Source organism: Cynara cardunculus (assembly GCF_001531365.2).
Source record: "Cynara cardunculus var. scolymus isolate 2C chromosome LG 17, CcrdV1, whole genome shotgun sequence".
NCBI classification, from domain to species: domain Eukaryota; kingdom Viridiplantae; phylum Streptophyta; class Magnoliopsida; order Asterales; family Asteraceae; genus Cynara; species Cynara cardunculus.
In genome coordinates this window covers 938124-954452 of record NC_037544.1, presented here as the reverse complement: position 1 = coordinate 954452, position 16329 = coordinate 938124, and the positions used below count along the sequence as shown (strand labels likewise).

Here is a 16329-nt window from a genome sequence, read left to right as displayed (position 1 = left end):
AAATACATGATTATTAAGTATATAGATACCAGTGACCATGACTAACTTGGTCACAGTCAATACATATGATTTTCTAGATAAGAGTGATTACAGAAATCTTGTCAGGGATGTTTTGATTATGTGGTCTGCAACTATTAAATTCGTCTTCTCAGATGGGTGAAATGAATCCCAAAATACATACTTCTTTGCATCTTCACATGTGAATGAACTAAACTCGTTACATACGTAACTCATCTCGTATCTTCCACCCCCACAACATGGTACATGTCCAACCTCAAACCCTGTAAGTGGCAACATCAGATTCAACAACAAAAATGAGGTTGGTTTACAGATTTATGATAGTCGAATATAAAACAGTCAACTTTATATGTTTGTAAGATAATGAACTGCGGATATTACATGTGAGTCTTTGCCAGTTTATTTGTTTCATTAGAAATACTGGAAACTTACCAAAAGAGTGCGGATTCTTGATGACATCCGAGAGGATTTTATATATGTCTGTATAGACCAATTGTATGCCACCCAACTCGTCGTTCAACTTCCTGACCAATTGTCGCAACTTCTCATTGAAATCTTTTGCCACTACATTGTATTCGCGTGTGCAGTTACTCTCTGGAAAGTGATTTTGAGTTCTTTCTAACGGCAAACAACCCATTGGTGGAAGCCCCACTACAGATATTTTACGAGCTCCTAACTGGTATAGATTTGTGACGAAGTTTTTGGCTATCCCTTGAAGAAAATCCTGGTATTCGTTTATGGTATAAGTTGCCGGTCTAACTGGAAGTGTGTAATAGTTCTCTAAAAAATCATTCGTTCCAAGACTTATCACGTAAAGTGCTTCACCCAGTATTTTGTTAGCTTTCAAGGCTCCAAGATAACCTCGCATTCTGTTATGGTATTCTTTTAAATAATCAAGCTCCTTCCACAATGGTATTACAGACTGCATTACGTTTTAGAACCGAAGTCAGCTTATATAAAAATATATCCAACGCATGAATATTGCAGTTTTACTCAAAAGGGGTGTAACGATAGAAAAAAGGGAAAGTGGGATAATATTTTTAGGGCCAACGAACTGAGTCAACTCGATATGATGCATTGGATTGCCATTTACTTTGACCCGTTAAAAAATTGAGCAGATTAACCAATCCAACCACTTGCCTGTTGTAGAATTAAGGAAATGCAACACAAAAGAGTTAGGAACTTACAAACACAGCAGAGGTAAGATTATCATAACCTGTTCCAGCTGAAGCAAAGCTAACTCCTTTTGCAAAATCTACTATGTCATAGCGGGGATCCAAGTAAGCAGGTATAATAGACCTGATTCCCAAAGCCTCTGATATAAAATCTGTAGCAATTCGACCATTACAAAAGCGACCCGTGGGGAGGCTGCCATTGAAATCACGACCATATGGCTGAAAATTGCTCTTGAGAACAGTAGGAACGTAGTTATTGTTACCAGCATCTACAGATGAGTCTCCGAATACGATGATTGATGATACTTTCGCATGGATAACGATTAATTCAGTTAGAAACTGACCAAGTAATACCAAGGGCATGACCTTTTTCCCTCCCATCATCCTAAACCACTTTACCGAAAAATTATCAAGCGATATAAACGAAGTTTAGATGATCAGGTTTTTAATGATAGAAATGGAGTTTAATGGCAAAATTTATATTTTATCAATAAAAAAACAGTTTAATGATACATATTTTCATTTATAAACGGAGACGGTAAGAGAATTATGCGGGTAACCTATATATTGACAGTATAAGCGATTAAATGCTTATCTTGAATGGTATCTAGCTCGTCTTTGAATAGTATTATGGTCGTTGATCTGTTCGATCTTTGATGATCATAAACAGATGCGTCGATTTGATCACTTATTTGCGGCTTTTGCTAGTGTTTTAGTATGTTTTCAAGAAACGATACATGAAGGGTGACAAACACTGAAAGATCGAAATATGGGTGTTTTCGAAAATCTATTTCTCAGGTCGGTGTCGACCCGCGGCATAGCGGCGTTCAGAACCAGTCTTGAAGTGCCACCAATCGAGGCAGAGATTGCAGATGCAACGATTGGAGTCCGAGTCTTATCTCTTAAAAGCAGTAAATGAATCAATGTTACTGTGATAAAAAGGTATTTATTTTATTAAATCCAGTAATGTAAGTCATTTGTTGGTGGCTAACATGACAAGTCTTTACATCAAAACGAGTTTAAAAATGAAGTTTTGTTATATTTAAACATGTCAAAAATTTGTTCAAAAGTTGTTAGATTTACCAATAACAAAACTAGCATGCATCAGATTTATCATAAATTTTTACCTGTTTCTAAAACAAGACTAGTTTTTAAAATTACTGTCATAAATATGATTTTTTAAAGGACAAATTGTTTGAAAAAGTAACGTACTTTAACTTGATTCATATTTTTGGGTAACGTACTTTCAAGACTTCCATTTTAGTATCTAATATGTAAAGTTTTAAACATGTGAGTAACCGGTTGAAGTATTAACCGGTTCTCATGCTGATGTGACGAGTGATGTAGTAACTGGTATTCAACTCAATATTATTTGCTGACATGGATAGTGACATGAATTTTTTTAATCTAATTTATTTTAATTTAAAAATAGTCTTCAACATGAAACCCAGATACTTAAATGTTTAAAACTTTACATCTTAGGTATCAAAATGAAAGTTTTGAAAGTACGTTACCAAAAATAGGAATCAAATTAAAATACGCTACTTTTTTTATACAATTTGCCATTTTTTAAAATATCTTATTCTTATGATCAATTTTCATGGTGACATTGAAAAACAAATTATTTATTACAAAATCTTGTTTTATGAAAATTGTCATTATAAGAGCACATTCAATATGGATGTTATATATTTTCTCTATTTTTCCAAATTTAGAAATTTCTACATTTTCTGTCTTTTTTTTCTCTATTTTTTTTAAGGGTGTCCGGACCAAAACCCGACTAATCCCCGGCAAATTTGGAGGCTAAACATGGCCCCACTTAAATGTCGCCAACACTCCCCTCGTAGGGCTCGAACTCGGGTTCATGACTATGCCATGCCCAAGCCTTTACCACTAGAAAATAAATAATATATACACACACATGTATAATTTACACATACATTATATAAAATATATTAATAAAATTATATACCGCATACGGGACAGGTCGGGGGATACGCTATCCGACCTCAACCCCAACCCCGGTTTGAGTCTACCGGGGATCCCCGGTCCCAAGACCCGTTTTAGCAGAGAATCCCCATTTCCGTTCAGATCGGATGAACCGAGTTTCCTACCGAGTCGGGACAAACCACCATCCCTATTCAAGCTCAACTCAAAAAATAATAGCAGGCTCGAATAATATTTTCAATGTAGTGTTGTTCGAGCTCAGATATTTTATGAGTTATTAAGCTTGATTACAATACTTGTTTATGGACTCGAACTCGTGTCGATTTAACTCGTTCATGGACTCGAACTCGTGTCGATGTAACTCGTTCATGGACTCGAGATTGATAATTTATATATATTTATTTCGTTCATAAAAATAATAATAAACGATTTAATTACCGATTTGGTATATGTATCAAAGATTTTTTACCCGCCCTTTTCTTTCTTTCTTTCCAAGCACAAGAACCCTAAAAATACTCCCTTTTTTCTCAAATTTTACTCGTTGATCAACACCTATCTCTCCCACAAATTGGTTGCTATCTGAGATATGGTAGTCGGCAGAATCACCACCCGGATTGCAAGGGCCGTCGTTACTCGGTGCCACAGTTCCTTAATCCTCCGCGGCCGACCTATTAATCGTCCCTCTATTCCGATCTCTGGAAATCATTTTTGCTCTCTTCCTGGTTCACAGAACAAGGTAATCATCGAAAACGTGAATTCGTTTCCGAGAATTTATGTATTTCATTTGTTTTTTGTTCTTACGTTGTGCATCAGCTAGGGTTTTACTAGGGTTTAAGGGGTAGTACGTTTTAAGAACGGGATTTTTGGGTTGAATACCAGTTGTATGGATTTTAATACCGAACACGGAAGGTTTATGTCAAATATTGAATGTGCAAGTCATTCGTTAAACACTTGAAGTCAAAAATTAATGAACAGAGGTCGATGGAGCATTTTTTATGTGTTTCATCTGCTGGGGATTCATCGGCTTATTACGTTATTGGTAGATTTCGCATTACTTGTTGCTTTTTAACATTTCGCATTCTGTGGCTCACTAGTCGGCCAGCTTTAGCCTTTTGAGTTCAGATGGTAGATTTATAGTTCTTAACTTCTATTTTGTGAAATCCCGTGAAATTGTTGTAGAGATTTTTTCATGCTTAAGTTACCTGTTTGCTTAGTCTCTTCATCATAAATCATTATTACTATTTCATTTGCTCTACAAAGTCTCTTGTCTTGCCATTGTTGAAGGGGAATTTAGACGTTTGATTAACAGCTAAACAAACCTATTAATGATATCAAAGTCAAATAATGCAATTATCATGGGAGGGGGAGTAGTTTTTTTTGGTTTTTTGTGGTTTGGTGACACCAAAGGTAATTGATACAGCAATGTCATGGTGATTTAAGCAACTCTTTGTGTTTTCAGTAGCTAACTAGTAATGATTGTTGGACTTAACTGTAGAATTTAGGCAGCTAATCAGTGATTGTTATATCATTGAGTGCACATGTAATATCAAGTAGATTGGAGTTTCATCCATTATATTTCCGTGCAAATATTTAGTCTACTTTTACAGTTTGATGCATAATTTACAATCTAAAATACGATAGTGTCAGCAATTTGCCCAGTGTTTTATGTATTCTAATTTCAACAATTCGACTTCTTATTACGCCAATATAAAGTGATATCGACATATTATTATTTTTGTGTTTTTGGTTAAATTTACAAATATCCATAGCTGATGTGTTATCAAACAATCATTCTTGATCATCACACTTGTACCCCCTGCTCCTGTCCCTTCTAGCACATGTTTATATGTGCATCAGGTTGGAGAAAAATTCCAAAAAATCATTATGTTTGGCTGGATCTCTTTTTAATTGCACCTCATGTGTATGCTTCACATTTTTAGTCTGGTTTTTGCATAACATATAATCACAAGTGTGAAGGTTGAGTAACATGATGTGTTTTATTCACAATATGCTATGGCTTTTTCTTCTGGTCGATCATAATTCCAAAAGTAACTTTTTTGCTGAATTTTTGTATTACATGTTAGGCTTCCAGTAATCAGTACGTAAATTGGAAATTTCATAGTAAAAGGAGCTTAGAGGTTAAGTGTCCTTTAAGATGTTACCAAGCAGTTAATATCTGATTTTTATCTGACCTCTATACCTAGTTATGAAGGGTAAGTACATCTTGAGATAAAAAATGGTATCAATAAGCAGTTTATTGGTTTTAGCATCACATACAATGTGTCAGTAAACTTGCTGCAGTGCATATGTCAAGGTTTTCACATGTACACACATATTCTACTGTCATTTTTTGCCTGGGCGCCTATGGATAATTGTATGATTCGTATCTTTTTGTTGTTCTTGATCAAATCTAGATTCTTATTCATTTTTGTGTTTGATGAAAAGTATCGCTTTGGAAGATGCTGGATTAGCCAATCATGCATAATTATTTCCGTGGTATGTGTTGTATGTAGTAACAAAAAGGTTGTATTCATGACAATGCTTTGGAAGGGGCATAGTATGTTGTATGCTTTCTGTTTTTGGAAATAACACCCATGCATCTGTAAGTCTAAATCATGTTGTTGGAACTCCTTCAACTCGTGACTACACTTTATTTGGACAAACGCTATATATCCTGATTAGCTTGTTGGTATTAGTGTTCTAAAGAATCGTGCATTGGTCAATATTCTCATAGTAGTGGTGGTGATACACCCCTGAGCTGAACAGAAGATTCAGGGTCTCTAATCAACTGTATTTACTCTGTGTTGGACATCAAGGTTCTTTGCTTAGAGCATTATTTTTGTCCTCCCCACCCCAAACCCCTTCTCCCATGGATGGTGTGTGTGTTAGTCTCCAGGCGTGTTGATCTATGAGTTAGTTTGAGGGCATGAAATGTTGACATTAAGTTTGGATTTTAATTTACATTTTGAGGGATCAAATTTGATCTGATTGTTTTACAACATAGAAGAAGTGATGGCATTTGTGGTTGGGGTAGATGTGATGTACTGGTGTAGTGGTGTTACCAGAAAAGATCAAGACACATTTGACCCAATAAGTGAAGAGGGGTGGTCAGATTGGTGTTAAATAAACCTTGAAACATGAGTCAACTTGCTCTCTAATCATGAACTTAGTAATTGGATTATAAATAATGTAATCGAAACAGGTATGATGCCACTTTTTTGCTAGTCATTCTGGTATTCTTCAGGGAAGATTATTATCTGCAACTTCCCTTTGAAAGTGTTAGGACTTAGGATTGCTATGTTATATAGTGATACTGGCTAGTGGCTATATATGGAGCATAAACTGTTTTCGAGCTCCAAATGTTTCACCATACTGATGGATTGTGTTTGCATTTTTTGATCAGATTTTTAATTTTTGAAATGTGATCTTATTTTTGGTTGGGAAGGGGGGGGGGGAGGGTGCCAAGTGATTTGGAGTCTTGGATATTAACTTATGATTTGCAAAGCCTGTGATTTACCTTTGCACGATCATGGTGATAAGGTAGGTTACACTTCCTAGTCCAGTGTTTGGTTTGGTAATTTTTTAGGCATTATAGCTGTGGTTTTGTTGTTGTAGGTGATAGCAGGTCAAATATCTTTATTACATAATTCTATTCTAAGTTCATCAGCATTTCAAAGATTTGGGATCTCATCATCTGCATCTCCACAAGCCAATGAAAAGAGTACTTCTGAAAATGGAGGACCAACTACAAATAAGCCCGATGATGCAAAAGAAAATGCAAAAGAAAACGATAATGGACAAGGTTTGTCATTGGGAACCCTGGTTAATGTCTAGTTTTTTTAGGAGTAATGCTAAATAAATCATATTTCTTCAAATCAGGCTCAGGTGAGGAAGACTTGACAGTGGAGGATCTAGTAAAACTTGTGACTGAGAAGGAGGAACTTCTGAAGACGAAGCAAGAAGAGATTGAGAAAATGAAAGATAAAGTTCTTCGGACCTATGCAGATATGGAGAACATCATGGAGAGGACAAAAAGAGAGGCAGAAAACTCAAAGAAGTTCGCAATACAGGTTTGGTATTAGCTTTGGGCAAAATGCATCAAAATGTAACAAAGTTTGGTTTAGTTCCTATTTAGTGTAACAAGAATTCTTTTTTCCTTAATCAATGTAACAAAGTTTATAAATTTTCTATTTTGCATACTCATTTTGACCGGTAACCTGCTGATCTTGTAACATTTGATGATGTGGATATCCTTTTACGAAAGGTTTACGGAAGAGTTATATTGAACTGGACGATAAACTTGACATCCACGCCATCAAATGTTACATTAAATAGGTAAATTTTGGGACTTTGTTATATTAAATATGAAAATTTGAAACTTTGTTACATTGATTGAGAAATAAAATTCTTTGTTACACTAGATAGGAACTAAGAAAAACTATGCTGCATTTTTCCCTATTAGCTTTTTATAGCCTTTTGGATATTTTTCATGCTCTTACGGTGGTATTTATGCATTATATGGTGCAGAATTTTGCAAAGAGCTTACTGGATGTTGCAGATAATCTCGATAGAGCTTCTTCGGTTGTAAAAGAGAGTTTTGCTAAGATTGACACATCTGAGGACAGTGCTGGAGCTGTTCCACTTTTGAAAACACTGCTAGAAGGCGTTGAGATGACCGAAAAACAGCTTGCAGAGGTAACATGTTCATTAAAATCAATTCTTACTTGTCACATGTTTCCATTTATTGACAATGAGAGAATCAGTGTTATCCTTTTTTATTTTTTTGGAAAAAGCAGTGTTGTCATTTCTGTTATCATGCACACCTGGAATGTTGTGATTACTATCCTGTCCATAATTTATTGTGCAAGAATTATATGAACTATGAAGTCGTCAAAACAGGCATCATGCAAAATTAGGTTGATGAATATGTTGCTTTCAGGTTTTTGAAATAAATTTAGTCCATTGTTGATTCTACTTGTGACTAGTCTTAGCTTTTCTTCCTGTGTTAGCATGGCGGACCTAGTAAGGGGCATATGATGGCACGCACACCACTTTATTGTCCCGACGTAGTGAAAAAAGTTACGACTCTTAGGTGTGACCGTATTGATTAGATATGTGCAACCGTTTTGGTCAAATTAAATGAAATAAAGGTGCAAAGCGTCGGTAAGAACGTAAGAGTGCTCTTGGAGAAAGAGTATGTATCATGTTCAGGTCTTGGTAGGTAAATTTTGCAATGTTTTTTAATTAGAATAACTGGCTCTCCACGCCCAACCAATACCCCATCGACGGATTAGCCAATCCAACCTAATTTGTCTAATTTCTTAATTTTTTTGTGCTTTATTTCTTAACTATGATTAATTTTTATTTTATTTAATAATTATTTTTTATTTAGTTTCAACTTATGATAAATATTTTGTGCCACCTCTGTGTGTTAGTAGTTGTGAGTATTACACTTTGTGTTTCCTTGATTAGTTTAACCTATTTTTCTCATTTTCGTCCTTGCTGCCTTGCTTTGTGCGGTTAAATGTACTAGTTGCTTGATTGCAGGGTTATCATCATAAATAACCGTATGTGGAATTTCTTTTACTTATTAGCCACCTCGAAACTTTTTTTTTAAAAATAGCCAAGAAACTGCAAGTCAACGCCACAAGACACTTTTGACGCACCTATAATTTGAGACATCTCAAGTTGCGGTATCATTTTCTTGAAAATGCGTCGACGCACAAAAAGCAAGCTGAAGTCGCAACTTGCACCACGGCAAGAAAAAGTGCCGTTGACTTGCATTTCTCGGTAATTTTGTGAGAGAATAAAATGGTGGCTAATGGCTATAATATGTAACTTTTTTCATGAGGTGGCCGTTTAAGACGATAACCCCTTGATTGCACACACTCTTACCTATAACCTTTACCTACTCTTGTTTCTTGCAAGTTTTTGTTTTACAAACCGGAGGTCTTCATGGAAAACGTTTCTCCCCTTCTCAGGGGTAGAGGCAAGATTTGCATACATCCTACACCGACAGACCCTACCTTTGTGTGAGATTTACCGTGTGCAAGTTTGGTTTGGTTTTAGGTTTTCAAGAAATTTGGAGTGGAGAAGTATGATCCCACAAATGAGGAGTTTGATCCAAATAGGCATAATGCAGTTTTCCAAGTACCAGATTCCACCAAGTCTCCTGACACTGTTGCAGTTGTGCTCAAGGTATGCATTTCTTTCATTGTCTTGTACTCTTCAAGGCTTCTATTTTGGGGTAACTCCGGCCAGCTTACTTGCACCGACTAGCGGTGTAAACTCGATTAAATTTTCGAGTAGAACATGCTAATATGTTCATAATCATACAATGAAAATATAAAAATCATCAACCTTGAGCCAATAAACTACTTAATCGATCGTGAGTTTGAGCCTATGAACGAGCATCAAGCTCAAGCTCGATAACTCAAAAAATACTCGAGCTCGAGTTAGCCAGTGCACCACCACAACCCAAGTGGTTTACTCTTCAACAGCTGTGGGTTTTGTTGATGGTTTTTATTGTTTTTATCGTTTGCAGGCAGGATACACACTGCATGATCGAATTATACGCCCTGCTGAAGTCGGGGTAACCATAGCTGTGGAGAACTAAACGTTTCTGACTAATGTATTGCTGTTTACGTGATATCCTCGAGCTTTTGAGATCTTTTGTCATGTAGGACATTCGGTATTTCTACTGAACTCTTTCTGATTTACTTCATTTTTTGTGTCAACTGTAATAAATTACCATGACATTGAGGCTACTGAGACATCGAAAGTGGACATGGCGGTCAATCAGCCATCCGCCGTGGATGGAAATCTGGATCTTAATTGTTTAATTTATTCTCTTTATACGGTTTCATCGACTGTAGTCACAGTTGAGAATTGTTTTTCCGTTGCTTGATGCTTCTAGTTGGGTAGATCGTCGTAGTTGGTTCGCTTAGTTTGGGAGGTTAATTTACTTTGAAAAAGGGCTTCGCAAGTTTCGTTTGAGAAAAACACCTCCGAAATCGATATAAGATGGTTAGTTCCCTTGATATAAGTTAGGGGTGAACTTGATGATACCAAGTTTTTGTTCCAAATACTGTATTAGTCAGTTATAATTAATATGCAAAGTCTTAGAGGCTATTTATCAAATGCTTACTCGAGTAAGTGCTTACCAAAGTCACATTACCTTACCGGATGAATATGGCAAGAACCAAGAATCTTACTCAGTATGAGCGAAGTCAATGACCAAGAGTCTTACCCGATAAGTGATGGCGAGAACTCTTACCATGGTTAGCATTTACGGGGTATATTGTTACATACAATGTCGTTTTGGTAGACTAAAATCTTACTCGGTAAGTGAGCGACAACGTTGAATTTTATTGTTAAATGCTTACCGGGTAAGTGGTTAAGTAAACGGCCCCTTAGTTTTTTGGTTGGTATATGTTACTATCGGTTTCGTACTAGTTTCAAGTTATATACATGAAAACTTGTCATTTTGTTCAAATTTTGAGTTTCATGTAGTACACATGTTGTTTAAGAGTCTTTAATTTGCAAGGAATAAAACTTGTAAAAATTCAAATGTTCAAATAATATAGTTAAAACAACAGTGTTTTAACATTCAGTACATAGAAATACAAAAACTAAAAAATAATTAAATAAGTCGATAAAATGGTATTACTGTGGTACATAATTTCCAATATCATGTACCAATCAAGTTTGCATACTTGATATGGACCAACAGTAATCAGCAACAACTTAATAAGTATGGCTAATAGACATATTGATTGGTTTAGTTTGGTACAAAATTAGTTTAAGTAGTCTACTTTAGCTTTAGGTTACGATAACCAGTTAATTTACTTTCCATAGGTAACTTGAAATTGGCATGGAAAATAAAGGGATTCTTTGGTTGGTTTTCCAATTAAGTCATGTATGGACAGAACCAGCTGTGTGGATTAATTTGTCCGTATAAATTTAGAAAGTTTTTGTTTGGAAGGATAATTCCATTAATGGAAGGAGCGTCGTGTAAAGTGGACTGAATAAGTTGAGTCTAATTAAGCTCATTAAGCTGCTAACAAACTGTCTCTGCATCACGTGAAAGGGGCAGGTTATTGGACCTAAAAACGTTGATGCTGAGATACTATCTACAGTGAACGATTAATTACAAGAGTCGTACAAAGTGCACAGTTCGTCTTCGTTTGCAATTGATAAACTAGTTCAACGTGCGAAACCTCTCTGTGCAGCCTTAACCCAGTCAGCCACCTTCACCTTGTTGGTATCATGATCCAAACCTACGTCCAAATCCATGGGGTGCTTATTCAGGTCTTCGGTTGCACTCTTCTCTGATGCCTGCAAGAGAAAAAGCGACTTCAACTTTTAAAAGTGCAAGTAATTTGGTCAACTTTAGAATATGATCTCTATGTATGCAGACTCGACTGGCCTAGACAGAACAGGACAAGATAGGACGAGAGTAAGATGGACAGGTGAAAGAATTCGAAAGGTTTGAGTTCCATTTTGACATTAGTAGTTTAGTAATTTACCAATCTTGTCCGTCTTCCTAATTTTTTGTTCTACCTATTTTGGTGGGACAAAAAATTGCAGTTTTATACCGCTCGGTTCCATCTTGTCCTAGACTCCCAATTAATGTCGCGTCAAATGTAGCAGTCCTATCAAGACCCCAATGAGGTCCCATATCACCTGCTCAACTGATTTTTTGCAAGTAGATTTTATTTTTTGGGTATGAAAGGTGCACATGCTAAACTTCGAGGGGTGCTCTAGGATATTAGAAAATACAAGGGACAACAACCAAACAACCGAAAAAGTCCCTTGAAATCAACCAAGAAACCGAAAGTCTTTTGAAATCAACCAGAAAACTTAAAAACAATCCCTCGAAACCGTGGAATTCGACTGTACAGGACATTGATCCACCCTAAAAGTACACCCGCTCAGCGAACACCCTTGAAAAATTCGCTCGGTAATTTGTGAATATAAAATTCACAATTGGCAGTCCCGAGTCCATATTCTAATCGATATGAAATAGACCAGGTTTCAACCTTAATCTTCTAATTCTTTCTGTCTTCTGAATTCTAGAAAATATACTAAAAAGGAAAAAGGATGCAAGATTTTTATTTCTTTTTGGTATATTTTAACTCACAATGTGGTATTATGAGTCTTATTTTCCTGTAAGATTTTCTGAGATTCTATCTACGCAGTTTCGCCTTTCAAGATCACTTGTTTAATGCTGATCAGTGTGTGTTTCTGGCAAGCAGGTATGGGGAAACTCAAAATGGTCATCAAGACAGTAGTTGAATTTAGGGGTCCAAAGAGTAATAAAGGTTTGATGAATAAAAAAAAGGGAAATTAATAGAAATAGCCATTTTCAGGTTTTGCATTCATTTCTTAACCATTTCTATCCTTAAATTTTAAGAATTTCACTATATCCATAAGTGCCACCTCCTCAATTTGTAGAGGGGTCAAAATGTAAAAAAATGTTTCTGAACCAGGTCCGTAAGTGCAGGGATCAAATCTGTAAATTAGATAAAGGTCCACAAGTGGCGCTTTCACCACTTGCGGGAGTGTTGGGACTAATTTACCAATTTGGTCCATGCATTTGCGGACCTGGTTCAAAAACTTTTTTTTTAACACTTCGACCGTTCCACAAGTTGAGAAGTTGCCCTTTGTAGAGGTAGTGACATTTTTAAAATATTGGGAGAGAAATGGCTAAGAGATGAATTCAAAGTTTGAAAATAGCTATTTTAATTAATTTCCCATAAAAAAGGGGGTATAAACTAGTTGTGACTGAGTTGGACTTTTAAGTCTTCCATGACCAAACAAAGGTGCCATGTTCACTTAGGAATGTGAATGATATTGGCAGGTGAAAAGTAACAAACTTTACCTGTATTTAGGGGATCGTTTACCAAACGCTTACTGGGTAAGTGTTTAACAGCAAGAGTTGCCACCCTTATTTACCTTATCAATTAACATTCTCGGCCATCGGAATGGATTGTTGGTAAGCGTCCCCTCCCCGATAAGCACTAACCTAGTAAGAGTCTTTTCCCTTACTTACCGGGTAAGATTCTCGGTCCTCGTTATAATCCCTTTTTTTGGAAGGGAGCCCCAGGCATAGCCTGGACTAATTCCGTCAAATCGTGACTGCAAGAAATCAGCCCTGATAAGCTCACTAGCTCAATGGACAATATTGTGTACAACTGAAATCATACCCTGAGCAAATGGGATATTCCACCACATCCCCCAGGACCTCAACCACTATGCAACAACCCTTGTGGTTCCTTGTTATTACCGGGTAAGATTCTTGGTCCTTACCATACTTACCTGGTAAGCGCTTGGTAAACGACCCCTTAGTTTACTCTAGTGAAGGGTAAAAAGTAAAATGTGCTGCTTGGAAAATAGGAACAAAAATAAAGTTGGTTCTGCTTCATCACCTGAGCTTTTGCTGAAAGAACGTTGTCGGAGCTCATTTTTTCATTATCGTCATTTTCTGAAGTTCCTTGAGCTATATATTGGTTTGTCTTGCTTACTTCTTTAACATCAGGATCGGTCTTTTCAGTTTCCTTTTTCTTACCTTCTAGCACAACAATCTGCACAAGAACTTTCCAAACTTAGTATGCATATTATAAAAAGTGTTGTTGATCATTTCCAGGACTCGGGATAAACGGTAATGATTATTATATAATTTAGTAACTATAGCCTAAGTTTGGAGTTTCATCCACCAACAACTGCATTAAACCGACAAAAGTAGGTCTATTCCTTTTTTTTCACAATGTAAGCCAAAAGACCAATTCCATATGAGCTACGTACTCGGGGGATATTTGGTTGGTTTTCCATTAAGTTCTACATGCATAAAGCTGTCTGTGTGGATTAATTTGTTTGTATAGAAGGGGGAGGGGGGAGGCGACGGGGATGTTGGGGAATGAATGCTTCATTACCCACTATCTGGTAAAGACTCATTTCATTGCATCAAATAGGTGACAACTTATGGGCCGATTACCAACAGAAATTGGATAATCCCTAACCGGGTAAGAACGTGATCTGGCTATTCACTGACCAAGTAAGAGTTCCTCCCTTAGCTTAACAGGTCAGCATCATGGACCAGCATGAGGGGATTAGTAAACAGCACCATCTCTAACCAGGTAATTGGTAAGAGGGGATAAAACAGGTAATAAACATTAAACAAGCAAGCGGCGGTTTGTTTAATTTTTTATCAAGTCCTGCATGGATAAAGTTGTCTATATAGATTAATCTGTCTTCATAGATTGGGAAAATTTTTGTTTGAGAAGATTTTTTCATAAATGAATGAGTTTTTTAATTGGAATGGAGAGGTTTGACTAGAAACTTGGTTTTTTGCGTAAAGCTTCCCGCTGAAATCTTACTGAATAAGCTGACTTTTTAGATTATTAAGCCACTATCAAACAATCATGTATAGCTGATCGAATAACTTGTGAGCATATTAAGCTGCTAACAAACAAGCCCTAAGTTTCCCTTCGATCCCCATCAAAAGTTGTCTAACTACTGTAAACAGGGTCCCAATGAAGTGCAGATCTTCATAAAACCCAAATATTCATTACCAACACATATATACATTATCACATTAGACATCACCATTGATTTTTAAGCAATATAATTGAATGAACATCCAGTATACCAATTCATGATTTACCAAATCAAGAACATCAACTTCTTACACTACTTATGTGCGTTTGGGAAGATCATCTGTGACATTCATAACTCTAAAGTGAAATCAAAATTTTATGATGCCGAATAATATGGATATAGAAAAGAATTCAACATGACTACCAGTTTACAGTCCAATTGAAATCACCAATCATGAAATCAAATAGGTATTTAAGCTGTGAATCCATTATCATATTAAACTCGACAAGTTAAAGTTTCTCCTAATTATGATAACTTAGTTTTAGAGGTAACGCATCAATTTGAAGAAAAACGAACAAACAAAGAGAAATTCAACAGTCTCATCTCATAGATAAACCCCCAATCAGTTCGATAAACCCTAACAGAACTTAAAACCCCCAAACTTAATGGTGAACCAGCTTACCGGTGCATACCGTAGCTTCCGCCTCGGTCTCTCTTCCGCTACAGATTCCGATTCTCCGCCGGACTGAGCAGACGGAACAGGTGTCCAACGGCGAATCCGTACAGCAGAGACGTTGTTGTTATTGCTGTTGTTGTTACCATTGGAATTGAAGTTGTTGCCATGGTTATAGGAGACCGAAGAAGAAGACGAAGAGGAGACATGGACCCACTGCTTCTGCCACCTTCTCACCGGTCCGGTGAACACCGGCGCCGAGCCGTAGCGGGAAGATGGCCGGCCGGTACGCGAGCCGATTCCTTCCATAGACCAAAGAAATTGAACACAGTACAAGTGTGGTGGAGTACTTTGGAGAGTACTTGATCATCAATGAGAACTGGTGAGCATGTCTCCGGCTCGAAACGACATCGTATGATTGGTATTCGCCACTTTTCGGGATTTAGCTGGGTTTGGCACGTGTAGGTTACGGGGCCAGTTACCCATTTGTTCGTTTTCTACCCCATAGTTTTCAGAAATTGCAGTTTCAGTCCCTCTTCCTTTTTACTTGCCAAAAACCGATGCCGATCCCAATTTACGTATCCGTAACCGGTCCGTTTCCCGACCAAAATGCCAAGCCCCGGTTCCATGCTTTGTAACCGGCCCAAGTTCGTCCCAGTTTGCACATCTGTAACTGGTCCGTGTCCCGATCAAAATGCCAAGGCCTGGTTCCATGCTTTGTAACCGGCTCAAGTCGGTCCCAAATTTTTTTCTCCTAAAAATCAATTTTTAATGTAAAAAGAATATCGTTGTGACGGTTTTCGTTTTTTTGGACAATATCTTTTTTAAAATACATTTTAAAGATATTCTTTTAAATCTTTTTTATACAAAAATGTTATAGATGTTTTTATAGTAGTATTTTTGAGAGTTAGCATTGGAACATTGAGGTATTATTTGATAAAAATAAGCTATCTTATTTTCTGGGTACACGTTTGTATGTACATAAGTTAGCTTATTGAAACGGTACTTGGAGTAGCGTTTTGGTAGCTTATTGTCACTTTTTTCAATTATAACCCTCATTAACACTATTTATTATTAATTATTATTGTATTATAAATAAATATTAATAAAATTCAAATATTACATTATTAATAAATA

The 16329-nt window shown here is 36.6% G+C and overlaps 3 protein-coding genes across 3 annotated transcripts; 1 reads left to right on the top strand and 2 right to left on the bottom strand.

The window, feature by feature from the left end:
• Positions 1-87: 87 nt before the first annotated feature.
• LOC112500090 (GDSL esterase/lipase At4g26790) lies at positions 88-1556 on the bottom strand. Its single transcript, XM_025103377.1, has 3 exons — positions 1206-1556; positions 451-940; positions 88-281 (listed from the first exon to the last, which is right to left on the bottom strand). Exons 1-3 carry the CDS (start codon positions 1554-1556, stop codon positions 88-90), a joined length of 1035 nt encoding a protein of 344 aa, XP_024959145.1.
• A 2007-nt stretch (positions 1557-3563) lies between these two features.
• Positions 3564-10005, top strand: LOC112500659 (grpE protein homolog 2, mitochondrial-like). The gene is made up of 6 exons (XM_025104195.1): positions 3564-3876; positions 6756-6942; positions 7020-7210; positions 7668-7835; positions 9210-9338; positions 9685-10005. Exons 1-6 carry the CDS (start codon positions 3727-3729, stop codon positions 9754-9756), a joined length of 897 nt encoding a protein of 298 aa, XP_024959963.1. The 5' UTR covers positions 3564-3726; the 3' UTR covers positions 9757-10005.
• Positions 10006-11160: 1155 nt separating this feature from the next.
• On the bottom strand, positions 11161-15570 carry LOC112500107 (probable DNA-directed RNA polymerase I subunit RPA43). The gene is made up of 3 exons (XM_025103406.1): positions 15202-15570; positions 13571-13726; positions 11161-11477 (listed from the first exon to the last, which is right to left on the bottom strand). The coding sequence occupies exons 1-3, from the start codon at positions 15499-15501 to the stop codon at positions 11346-11348; spliced, it is 588 nt and encodes a 195-aa protein (XP_024959174.1). The 5' UTR covers positions 15502-15570; the 3' UTR covers positions 11161-11345.
• Between the last annotated feature and the right edge of the window lie 759 nt (positions 15571-16329).